The sequence below is a fragment of the Oryzias latipes genome, chromosome 10, assembly GCF_053564925.1.
Source record: "Oryzias latipes strain Hd-rR chromosome 10, Olatipes_Hd-rR_3.1".
Classification (NCBI taxonomy): Eukaryota; Metazoa; Chordata; class Actinopteri; order Beloniformes; family Adrianichthyidae; genus Oryzias; species Oryzias latipes.
This window is the reverse complement of record NC_136246.1, coordinates 15,255,189-15,268,524: the sequence shown is the minus strand read 5'-3', so window position 1 is coordinate 15,268,524 and position 13,336 is coordinate 15,255,189. Positions and strand designations below refer to the sequence as shown.

The following is a 13,336-nucleotide window of genomic DNA, read 5'->3' as shown; positions in this document are numbered from 1 at the left end:
GCTGATGTTCGGCAGTCACTTCTTGTTCGGTGCAGACAATTTACCTGCGCCCAACAAGAATTTATGACATTTGCACGAACAGTTGGGAGACATTTTGTAAAAAAATACTTTCCTGTTGAAGGGGGAAACACTAGCACCTCATCTTTACATTTAGGATTTAAAAAAATAATTGAAACATTTTTTTTAAATCGTGTATTCAAAAGCCACCAGCACATCTTAAAGCAATGATAATCCCAACATGGTATTTTTTATAAGACTAGTTTGGTGGCCATATTTAATGTTTGTTTGTTTTTCATCTTAAAGCAATCAATTTTTCTTTGTGACAGCTATGAACTGCAGGCTTGACAGTTGATTAGATGCAAAATGTGGTTTTGCCTCGTCTTTCTAAAACAAATAAGACATTTTCTGAAAGACAAATGTCACTAGGTTCAGCCTTAATGCCACCTTTACATGGTGCATCCAGTGTGTAATAAAATATAGATGTTGTGTTTAAAACTCCGGCTTTACAGTCTTTGCTTTTAGAAAAAAATTAAATAAAAAAAATACAAGAATGACAAAGTGGAATTCCGCATTTTCTTGCCAGTTTCCATCTAGTCAAAATCTGTTGTTCCACAAAGCCAAAATCAAAATTTTTTAAAGGATTTTTAATGGTTTTCACTCAAATATAAAACTGCTGAAAGTCCAACTTTTTGCAGACTTTGAAAACTTATTACGAAATCCTTAACCACAAGAAAAGTTACTTTTTTGGCCCATAATGGCCTTTTTGCTGTTTTAAAATACTCAATTAAAAATGCCAGGTTCACAAACTATGGTAATACTAAGTATAGCTATACATTAAAAAAGGAAAAATCTAGTAAAAAAATAAATCTTTGCTCCTCGTTGGTGCGCAAAATGGGTATTTTTTAAGGCTGGGTTTCAAAAAAACTACTGAATTAAACAAATCTTTCCTCAATTTATTAAACTCATGAATTAATTTTATTTTAAAGCCTTTTTTGTATTTTTTAAAAATATTTCACTAATGTGATATTATCAAATCCATGTATTTCTTTTACTCTACATCATGAAACCCACGACCACAGACATTTCTTCATATCAACGCTGCCCTTGTGTAGACCTTTACCTCACGTCAACACGGCTGACAAACACTGAGTCTGTTTGACATTCTGACCCTCATCCAGCAATTTTCATTACGCTTCACAACCGCTTTCTGCACATATAAAGCAGTTTACAAGCCACAAAGAGCGGGTCAGTCTGGAACCGTTTAATGAAAAGGACAATTTATCTCTCCACAACAACCACCTAACTACCTCTCTAGACTACACGCCTAGTGATCCACACCATCTGTGGATCCAAGTTATAATGCCAAGCAGGAAGCAGAAAGGCACACAGTAACACACAGAGTCCTCCTGAGTGTAGGTTGTACTGGTAAAGCATTTTAGTTGTACTTGATGGGAGTGTAAAGGCAGATGCCTGCTGAAAAAGTTATCCTCAGCATGTGTCCTTTACCAAGGAAAATGAGGACAGCTTTATTTGTCTCCATTTGTTTTTAAGCAAACTGTATGATAATTTCCCAGTCGGCTGTGTACTTGCTCTGGGATGAAGTGAATAGACGAAAGTGAACAGCGGAGCCGTTAATGGCTTTGATGAATCCGTCTCTGTGTGAATGATGAAAACCGTATATTTCTAAAGCCAGTGCTCACTTGGGGTTTGATTCTGCACATAGGATTCATGCACTTAGTGCTTCATGGTTAATGAAACCTCCAAAGCTTTGCGGACATAAAAGAAAAAACTGACATAACACATAGAGTTGCCTTAATGGGAGGTTTGTGTCCTCTGGGAGCGTAATGTTGTGCATTTGCAATGATGACCTTCAAGAAGTACTTTCACAATATACTTAATTTAAAAGGCATAACCATTCTGGAGAGGATGATTGTTTACTCCTTTTAGTTTTACATGTTGTGCCAAGAGTGAAACTAAGCATCGCTTAAGCACCTTTTAACCAAAGCTGGAAAACATAAAATAAAAGACTAATTTAAGACATTTAATGTTCAGCATGTTTTTGGTTGTCTTGATGAGAAAGGCATACAAAGTCCTGTCATATTTTGGTTTGAAACACAGAGGTGACCTCATGTCAGTGAAATTACAGACACCTTTGTTGAATGCTGCAATGTTTTCTGAAAACAATTAACTGAATTTACCTTTAAAAAAAACAGGAACTGGTTACCGTTTGTGCCTGGTTTCATTCAGATTCCCAAGTTTCTAAAAGCTGGTCTGCACAGCGGTTTAGCGGTTAGTATTTTCTGCTCACAGTGAGAAGGCTCTGATTCGGATCCCAGCTGGGTTTTTTCTGTGTGGAGTTTGTATGTTCTCCTTATGCACAGTCCTAAAACAGGCTCTACAGGTTAATTGTGATTCTACATCTCTCTTTTTGCCAAAAAATAATGTTTTGTTGGTCAATTCAAAGCATGTCTTCTAACCTATGTTGTATCTAACCTACATTGATTGATTTCTAAACAGTACATATTCAGCCCACCTGGGGCGTCTCAAGTACAGATTGAAATAGTGGGTTAGGGTGTTTTGTAGTGTGTATATAAATATATACATAAGGGATGCCACAATTCTCAGTTTAAAACCAAACTGTATGTTACACTATAGAACTGAATCGTAAGGAAAGGGAATTATTGCATCTCTACTGTAAACCAGTATGCTTACGTTAAATGTGTCAAACACGTGTTGTGCTAAATTTCAGAAGAATTTGTTATTTATTCTTCTAATTTATTACACTTAATATAAGCCAACTGAAAAGTTATTTGCTTATAAGCCATTTGTAAAAAAAAAAAGTTTTTTTAAACAAAACTATGACTCAAAAATTGAGGTTTGAACTGAAGTCTGAAGAAAGTGAACTATGCATCTCTAATATGTACATAGATATGTGTGTGTATACATGTGATCTACTTACAAGAGTCATTTTATTAATTTTATCCTTTAGTAGGCTATCCATAATGTATTTTAATGGTAAAGGAAACCAGGGTGGCAGGCAGAGCAATGCTCACCAAGACAAATGACTAATGAGACAAAGATTTAAAATGTCAGGATATCTCTGACCTTTAATCTGTATTGCTGCATTGGTAAACATGGTAAATTTGTTCGTGAACCAGTTTTCCACCACTTGGGCGCTCCAGCTCAGCAGATCCATCAGAGAGGAGAGCGAGGACTATGTGGGTGCAACTGCACCATAAATATGACCTTGCCATGTTGTGAAATAGGATGAAGACTCGTCAAGACTTTTCAACATGACTGCCTTGCAATAAAAAACCATATGAAAGAAGTGTTTAAAAACAAAACTTATTAAACAGATGATACTTATGCAGGTCTTTTAAATTGCTTGATGCTTCAAGTGCTCATTTCTGTATTATTTAACCCCGATTATAGACATTGTCTTTCCATGTACTGAAGTATTACAAACCAGATGAACTAAAACCCTTCTTTTTGGATTTCTCTTTCCAGTGTAGTCTGTTCCCAGTTATCCTGCTAAACCAAACAGAGCAGGAGGAAAAGACAAAGCGGTTCATTTCTTCCAGCCTGCAGAAGGACTTCACACACAGATCCTGGTGCTGCTTGGAGTGGACTGCGTACAAACCACCATCATCCACCCTTGCTGCCTCCAAGAATGATTTGTACAAACTGAAAAGGAGCTGATCAAACATTTAACAGAGGAGATTAGGGCTGACACCAAGAGGAGGGAGAAACTCTTGCCTTGAATCCTACTCACAAACTCTTGCCTGAGCAAACCTCCATTTCTTTTTTTACAATCTGAACCTGAACAGATACTTTTGTTGTGAGAACTGCAAATTTGTCTTTTAAAGAAGAAGAACGAAAAAATCAGAAAACTTTGGTGGATTTCCTAAATTGTGGAAAATTTTGCACCTTTTATTTCTCCCCCGACTGCCCATGAATTAAAACCACTACCTGGATACATTTTGCAGGGCACAGTACTATTTTTGCATGACCCACTGCTTGCATGAGTATCCAGGATTGTTTTTCACTTCCAAGAAGGACTCTGAGCTCTCAACTATCTTCTGACTGCCTAGCTGTGGCACTTGGGTGTGGAGGCGGGTGTTTCAGAATTAGGCCTCTGGACACTCACTAAAGATGACTTAAGTTGGCAGGCCTAAAAGCCCCTTACCCTAGTGAAAAAGAGAGTTTGGCAGCAGCACGCAAATACGCACACACAACACACAAATGTGGATGCAAGGAGGCTTTGAGCCATGCTGGTGTCGTTTTTTGTAGAGCCCTGGAGTACAGGCTATCATCATCCTTATCATCATTCACCCAAGCTAAGGAAGATACGACGGCCTAAAGGAACGAGTCTACGCTTCTAAGCAATTTTAAAAAGAAAAAAAAAAGGAGAAACTGTGTGAAAAACAGATTCAAAACAGCGTTCTCAATCACACGCACGGGCTCTCCAGTACAAATCCCAGATACAAGAAAGATAAAGCTCCGGCGGACGTGAAGGGCGCAGAGACTGAGCAGGTTAGAAACCCCTTGGCAATCACACTCGGTCGATCAAACCTTTTATGCATACACACTTTGTCCCCGAGTTCATTTTTTCTTTTCTTTTTGTTTTTCTTCTTTCTGAATACTTTCCGGATTCCGAACCTGTATACAACTTTGAATAAGTTGTTTAGTCTGTCATTTTTTTCTCCTTAACTGGTGGGTGTGAAAGTGTAAAAAATAAAAAAAAGAGGAGAGGAATGAGCAGTAAGACTTAACCACATCTGATTGATCCAATCTCAGTGTGTAGGAATCATCAGACAAGTGAAGAGGAACCGATAAAGAGGATTAGGAAAGGGATAGAGACGGGTGGAGAGGACGACTGCGCAGGCACTTCTGTAAACAAACCTGGAAGTGGATATAATGAAAGTTCATGAACGAGGGTGGGTGGACAGGAGAGGTAGATGGTGTACAAGATAAACACGCACTAAGAGGAGACAGGTGGAAACACGAGAAATTGAACAAGAAAGGAAAGAAAAGAAAAATCTAAGCATCATTAAAAGGGACTTGTCAATTGGAAACCTGGGCATGTGGGCGAAAATACTTAGATAGGCTTGTGCCAAGAGGATATTTATGAGACGGAAGCAGGGATGGTGTGGCTCTTAAACATATGCTCGTTGGTATTCATAGAGCATTGCAAATCTGGTCTCAGCTGCTACCTTGACACCCTCTCTTGAGCGCATCTATTCCTTTCCAATAGTTCTCTGTCTTTCAGATGGAGGAAATGCGAGGAAAGGGTCACACTGCAGCAAAAAAACACACTATCCATTATCCATGCTGAATATCATGGCACACATTCTTTTTCACACTGACATCAAATACTGAAGAACTGAGACCGGAGCCGGTTGCTGTAGATACTGATCTCACACATGCACACAGACCCATAACACAAGCATGTGCAGGTAACCAAATGCAGATATTTTTAAACTTATTTGACAGAAAATAGAACGGCATTTAGAACCCTTCTTTCTGCAACAACCTCAGCTGATAACGACGTGGGTCTTTGCTGCCAGAAACTCATTTCCCCTCTCTTTTGCCTGACTGTCCAACTCTCCATCTGTCTGCTCGCCTCCCCTGCTCCCTTCATCTCATCCATTGTTGCCTTCTCTTGTTTGTTTTGCATGGATTTTGACTGCAGCTAAGGGGCAATTTTGCATGTAGCACTGACTTCACATACGAGCACACATGTGCGTGCTCAAAGAGGAAGAAAAAAGCTGCGCCTTTAGAGGATTTGTTTATCAAATGCGCTGTCAAATCGTGTGAGGCATTTCAAGTCTGGCACATTTCTGCCTTTAGGCAACACAAAAGAAGACTGAATTCCCCAAAATGTAATGCAATATTAATAGTGTAAAACAATATTATCTATATTCCATAAAGAAAACTGGGAATGTGATGGAAAAAGAATTTTCTGTCGGAATTGTTCATTTTTGGTTTTAGTAGTCATAGTCAGAGATGGTTTCAAGCATGTAGAGATAGAATGATATTCATGTGACAAAACATTTTTCTCCATAATACATCTCTAAAACAATCCTAAGGATTTCAGAATCCTGAATAATTTACAGAAATTTCATGAACAATAGCCGTTGAGAGAAAACATGAATAATAAATGTCAGCTCATACTGAGACTGTTTAGTAGGGGAAAGCTTTCTGTTCACCACATTTACATTTTTGTGTTAGCATTTTTTAATGTTCGTCTGGGACCTAAAACATGCTTTCTCTGTCAGAGTCAAAGATTTGTGAAATGCTTGGATCCTTTTGGAGTTGGACTTTGTGCTAAGATCTCATTCTGTCAATAACAACTTTGAAAACATGAGTTGCTTTAAAACCCATCAACTGCATTGTGGGGAATGGATTTGATCTCCTTCCTGATCTCTGTAGAATTTTAGTGTCATGTCATTCACTTCAGTTCAGTGAATCTCTGCCAAAAAAAAAGGCCTACACTTATTTTCCTTCACTTCAACTGTCACTGCACAATTTTCCCTATTTTGCTTGATCTCGTTGGTTTTCCTGATTCTTTTAACGCTCACTGGCCAGTCAGTCCTCGCTCATTGTTCTATGTGAATCTAAATGTCAGTTTATCTTCTGCTTGGTTGCTTTGACCCATATACAAAGCAACTTCTCTAAATTTAATCCCCTTCTCCTTCTATCTTTTCAACAATATAGCTTTAGGAAAAGCCTTTACTTTTGCCAACCGAAAACACAGAACTAATGTTACATAATGTTGAAAAAGAAACTGGATTTTATATATATTATTTTTACAGTTTTAAAACTTCCTAAATAATCACTTTTAGAAAAGATGAAAACTAGTCATTTTGTTTTTCTAATCCTGTTATCTTTTTTTATCTTTCAGTCAACATGGCAGCTGAGAGTCTTGCTGAGCTGCGCGATTGGCTCTTTCTGCTCCTTTTAGTTCTCACCTTATTGGCTGAGGTGCTGGAGCTGGCGGCAGCAGCAATTGCCATGGAAACGGGCGAGGGAGATGAGGGCATTGTTTGTCCCTCAGTGTGCCGCTGCGATGAGGGCTTTGTCTACTGCAATGATCGTGGCCTGAGCATAATTCCTCCACTACCCCTAACGGCTGCCATCCTCTACCTACAGAGCAATCGGCTGAGTAATGCCGGGCTTCCCCCATCGCTGGAGCGCAGCACGTCCATACGAGTGATTTACCTGTATGCTAACCAGTTGGATGAGTTCCCCATACACCTTCCGCCTTCATTAAGGGAGCTCCACTTGCAGGATAATAATATACGAACGTTACCGCGATCAGCTCTGGCAAAGTTACCATTACTAGAACGTTTACACCTGGATGATAACTCTATATCAACAGTTAGCATCCAGGAACGAGCTTTTTCTGGGACTCCACGGCTTCGACTACTGTTTCTGTCTCGGAACCATTTATCGAGTATCCCAGCAGGCTTACCAGCATCACTGGAGGAGTTGCGACTGGACGACAACAGAATAAGCACCATCCCTACACATGCTTTCCGTGGCCTCTCCTCTCTACGCCGACTGGTCCTGGATGGAAACCTGTTAGCCAATACCCGCATCGCAGATGACACATTTTCTCGTCTATCCAACCTTACTGAATTGTCGCTCGTCAGAAATGCTTTACAGTCTCCTCCGGTAAACCTTCCTTCAGCCCACCTTGTGCGTCTCCATTTACAAGATAATGGTATGACTCACATACCGAGGGGGACGCTCGATGGCATGCGACACCTACAGAAGCTGGACCTTTCAGGAAATAATCTGACCACTCTCCCTCGAGGACTTTTCAGAGATGCAGAAAGTTTGGAGATGCTGCTGCTGCGAGGAAACCCCTGGTACTGCAGCTGCAATCTCCACTGGCTACATGCCTGGCTGCATGGACGGGGTTCAGCGGTGACTGTCAGAGGTCTCACCTGTCAGGGACCTGATTCTGTCAGGGGTCAGGCAGTCAAAGACATTACGTCACTGATGGAGCAGTGTGAGGCCCCCCCAGCTGGTCCAAGTATTGGAGTGGGAGTGGACCAATCAGACAGAGGTTTAGAAGGTGAAAACAGTGTTGGAGGGGGACAAGCATTTCCCCCTGGAAGCACCACCACTAGTTCTTTGTTGGTCCCTACACAGGGCTCCCTCTTCACTCTTCGAGCCAAGCGGCCAGGTCTGGTTATTCCCTTGCCTCCAGGCGAAGGGGGACAGGTTTCTGGAGAGGCCTTAGAACTGACTGTAAAACCTCTGTCTTCAGACAGTGTACTTGTTAGTTGGTTGTGTCCGCAGCCAGCACCTTCCTTCCGTCTTTCATGGCTGAGGTTGGGTAGCAGTGCAGCTCTCGGTTCTATAACAGAGACTTTGGTTCCTGGAGAGAGGAGGCAGTACCTCCTTACCCAGCTCACCCCACGATCTCATTACCTCATCTGCCTGCTGCCACTACGACAGGACACTTCCTTTGGGGGTTCCAGCACAAGTTTACATCGAGTTGGTAGTGTGGATATTGAAAGTAAAGACTCTGCACCAGCCTGTGCTCAGATAGAGACTGGAGAGGCTCTAGTGAACTCCGGAGGAGAGGGATCAGAAAAGAACGGACAAGACTCTGAGTTAACAGCCCTGCCGCTCGCTGGGATTATTGGGGGTGCCACTGCATTAGTAAGCCTGCTCTTCATTTTTGGCATCTTCTGCTGGTATGGACAGAGAGCAGGCTATATGTCTGGGGACTCAGGTTCATACAGCAGGGGCCGAGGTGGAAAGCATTATGACGACTATGTAGAGTCAGGTACCAAGAAAGACAATTCCATCTTAGAGATCAGGGCCCCTTCTGCGGGGTTCCAGATGACAGCTATGGCTCATCAGCCCTTGCAGCCCAAGCTAGAGGATGTTACCTACATCCACACCATTTTCCCCTCCTCCTCCTCATCCTCACAGGCAAATGGGACCTACAGGAGCAGCCAAGGAGCTGGCAGTCTCAATGGCACCATTCTCAGCCAAAGCAGCCATCATCATGTCACTTACGGCACCAACCGTGGCTACAGAGAGGGTGGCATACCTGACATAGATTATGTCTACACATGATGACACAGGGACACATCCCCGTTGGCTGGTGGCGGTTTTGTCCTTGGTTTCCAAAGTACCCTCTGTGCCTCATCTGGTTTATTCAAAATGGTTTGCTTAGTAGAGATGACTTATTTGAGTTTTGATGATTGGACAATGCTGCCGGTTCACAGAACACTCCTGCTACACTACTGTGTATCACATAATACAATGGGCCCTTCTTTCCAATCTACTAATAGCTATGACATTTCCTGTTTTCTTCTTTGGATATCTCGTGTCTTTCAGATATGCTGTTCTTCTCAACTCAATACATCGTAACTTATCAGAGGTTAACGTACTAGGCTTAGGTTGATTTAGAAGGTGATATTTATATTATGGGGAAAAAGAACTTGATGTGTATAGAGATAGCAATCATATCTTCCTACCAACTGTAAGCTCTGTGCTCAATAGATAAAAAGGAATGACAGAAAGAAATCAATTGTTATAATCCAACAGATGCCAATACATAAGAATGAAAATGAAACAGGTGCTCCCACCCCCAACTATTTTTTGAACGTTTCCCTCCTTTTTATTCCTTCATTCTACCTTTTTTTCTGACTTGGGATCTTTCCTTTTTATTTCTCTAGAGTCTTTTGTGTTGCTGAGAGCAGAGGATGACTTTGTTCTCGCCAAGGGAGCTGACAGCAGTGATAACAGTTCTGACAGAGACGGGAGACACAACCCACAGCATGGGGAGACTAATGAGTGGGAGAGAAAGAGAAAGTGTGGGGGGTTGACGGATAGATGGGTGGATTGAGAGAGAAAACATAAAAGAAGACGAGTGGGAGACAGAGAGGGGTGCTGTTTTGGGCATGTAATCGCTGGGAGAGGTGTGTTTGCTGAAGGCAGAGAGTGAGGGCAGAGAAGAAAGACATTCTGAGTTAAGTTAAAAGAGGGAATGTGACCAATGCAGTGCCATGAGGCAAAGGAGACAAGAGGAAAAGAAGAAAACAAGGCTGATAACTGGAATAACGAGACATCCTAATCTAAAAAAAAAAAAAAACGGGGTTCTCCGATTATCCAATGAACTCAATTTTGAGTGATAAAAGGATTTGTGCTTTCTTAAAAAATATCATTTTAAGTCAATAAATATTTCAGTAGTTTAATTAATGTGCAAGAGTTTCCCTGCACATGATTACAAATCCTAATTTCAGAGACATCCAGAGACAAATCAGGAGAAAGAACGACGACAATCAAACAGCAAGCTTAGTATCAACACAACAAGACAAATGAGTATCTTCAGAACAAGTTTCATTGACATATACTTTAGATTCTAGAAAACAAAAGAGAATTTTTACAATGTTCCCTTGCTATATTGCGGTCTCGCAGATTTTTTCTGTGCGATTTGCATGTTTTTTCTGCATCCTGATTGGCTGTTGATCTTATCAGTCAATCTCCTCCATGCCATGCTCTATCCAGAATGCATTCAGCTTGTTTTCATTCGATAATACTGGACTTGTTTTTCTGCAATGATTTGAATTTTTAGATTTTAAACAGAAAAGTCTGAAAATGTTCATGCATAAAGTTTGTTGTGAGGAGTTTTACAACTTTAAAACATCTATAATCCTACTTTGTGGATTTCACCTATTGCAGGTTATTTTTAGAATGTTACCCCCGCTATATACAAGGGAACACTGTATTCTCTTTATTTTCCTTTTTCTTAAAACTGAATTTAAAAATACAAAATGCGTCGCACATCTCACATCAACGCATTTGTCATCAGCAAGCTGGCTGGACTTTCTTGATTAAAATTTTGTTTAAATGTCTTGAAGGATGTTGGGAACGTTCTGCTGTAAACACGCTTTTCTAAAGTTTACATATATCAATCATGTGTTTCACTTTATGAAACATCTTTTTTTTCTATTTTAAATGGATTTTCGGATAAAAAGAAAAACAAAGGAGATTCAAAATTGAATTGATCTAGCATAGTAAATGTGATTTATAATGTGATATTTATGTATAAATATATTGAATGGGTAAAATATGTTTACACATAAAGTTATTGAAATGGAGGTGTGCTTGTGCATTAATCTGTTACCTTATCACTCAACAGTTTTCATCGGATACAGTTGATGCCACAGTGAAATGTCAAATGTTATACACTAAAAACTTTGCATTTGCAAAATAGCTTTTCCTTTGCATGCTTATTTTTGGGACTTCTTAGTTACCAAAACATAAATGTGTGTTTTAAACTTTGATTAAATAAAGATAAATCATGTGATCATGTGAAAACATTTTGATTTACTATTAAAATCTAGTACACGATTTTACAAAAAATCAATTTTAAGACATGAAAAAGTGAAATTATGACTAATGATTTGTGAATTTTAGTTGCCAGTTACACACAAAAATAGGTATTTGTCAATTATAAGAATATAAATCAAACTTTGTAAAAAAAAATTATAATAATAACTGTCAATTTGATTGCGGTAATAAAACCTGGTTCAGTCTTGGCTGTGAACCACATTAGTTGAATCAGGTCTTCCTGTTTTCCAGCCTGAGCTTTGACATAGACGCCGTTGTTTTACCAGGAATTGCAGCCCGACCGCCTCACTGTGCATTTTAACGCAAAACAGAGCCACAGGTTAGCCTGTTCTGACTGCCTCTCACTAACCACACTTAAACAGAGTGATGGAGGTGGAACGTTAATGAGACATTTTTTTAGAAAACAGCCAGAGCTTAACAGGACAAGGAAGGTATAGTGAGGGGGTAGCAGAGAGATTTAGATAGAGCCTTTTAAGTGCTGAAACCTATTCTTTTGAAGTAGCTCTTCTCTTTTTTACTGTCTGTATTGCTATGTACAAGGTTAATTAAAGGAGCTTTGGTGTTTTATTTTTTTTCTCATGTCTGTATTTATTTTAAGGGTTTATTTGTGTTTGGGTTTATTTTTAAGAAGAGTGCATCTACTGTTCATTTGGTGTAGAAATATTTTTCCTTTAAAGAGTTTCACCCTCAGATGTGAAAACATTTATGTATAAACATAAAATTGGGTGCAAAGTAGTATTCCATTTATTGGTCTGTCTTTTTTTCTACGCAGATGAATAAAGACTTCTGAAACAAAAAACTGAATGTTTTTTGTGCTTTCTGTGCACGCTCTGCTCATATGTGGCGGTGATGAGGGTCATCAAAGGGACAACACAGGATGACTATTCTAATAATGCACTGGTGTAGCTTGAGAAGGCCAGAATTAAATTTAAGCCCAGATTGTTAATGATTTTCAGACAGCAATCCTGTATCTCATTCAAAAACATCAGGAGTGCACTTTGTTAACTCAGCATCTTGATGTACATGCATGTGCATTTATTAGATCTATAGAGTTTGGAGTTTGTTTGTGCATGCTTACATATGTCCATGCAGTAACATAAAAGCTGCACATTAGCCTGAAAGCATGCCTTTTATTCGAATTGGTCGCAAATTTTAAAATGAATATTCTTTCTTACAGTATAACTGTACATCTTATGCTTTTTTTTACACTGGGCTTGGAAACGCGCGTTAAAGCAACTACTTTCAGTCTATGTAAACCCACGTGTATGCGCATTTCAGGCTTCTGCATTCAAAACTCTTGCATTCACAGGTCGCTTTGCAAGTATTTAGGTCAGTTTTTGGGCTGTACAATGAAAAATGAAAATTGATTATGAAGGAGAAATAATAATTGCAGTTTGTCCCCGGCGGGAATTACATGACACAGAGACTTTCATATATCGGAATAGAGCTGTGAAAGACAAAGCATGGAGCAAGATTCATGAGATTTTGACATTTTGCACGAAGCCTCTTCCAACTGAGTACATGTGCTAGTACCGGGTAGGGACGGTCCAGTGCGAACACCATATGTTAAAGGAGCGTAGAAAAACCCATGTTCAGCACGTTCTTGAATGCACCACACATGCCTGGAGTTAGCACTGGACTTAGCACTAGGGTAACTAATTGTAATGGCTGCTTGTGATGGTTGAAGCAAAAACATTAGGAACTAATTATGACTATTTGTTTTCAAATGAAAAGAATAGATTTAGCAATCCAAGGTGAAGGATGCATGTTCTAATCTGCCTGTAAGCCAACATGCTCAGTGCGGTAAACATGATGTTTTTTAGATTTGCTTGTCTGTGTTCTCAACAACTAAGATCGGGGTTGTCTTTCATTTATCCTGGAGGCGTTCCAGTGTCGAAGTCCAGTATCACATCTGCTCAGGTCACTTTAAATTACATGTAATGCAAAGATGTAC

General features: G+C 39.8%; 2 protein-coding genes across 6 annotated transcripts in view; one reads left to right on the top strand and one right to left on the bottom strand.

Annotated features, from left to right (window-relative positions):
• Positions 1-12,181, top strand: part of flrt1b (fibronectin leucine rich transmembrane protein 1b) — a 43,353-nt gene extending 31,172 nt beyond the window's left edge. For both annotated transcript variants that reach the window (XM_011480039.4, XM_011480038.4), the window contains exons 2-3: positions 3,508-4,533; positions 6,905-12,181. In XM_011480039.4, coding sequence (XP_011478341.1) covers positions 6,910-9,099 — 2,190 coding nt within the window. In that variant the 5' untranslated portion in view covers positions 3,508-4,533; positions 6,905-6,909 and the 3' untranslated portion in view covers positions 9,100-12,181. The remainder of the gene's footprint in view (positions 1-3,507; positions 4,534-6,904) is intronic.
• macrod1 (mono-ADP ribosylhydrolase 1) overlaps positions 1-13,336 on the bottom strand; it is a 156,535-nt gene that overhangs the window by 114,565 nt on the left and 28,634 nt on the right. The gene's annotated exons all lie outside the window — the stretch shown is intronic.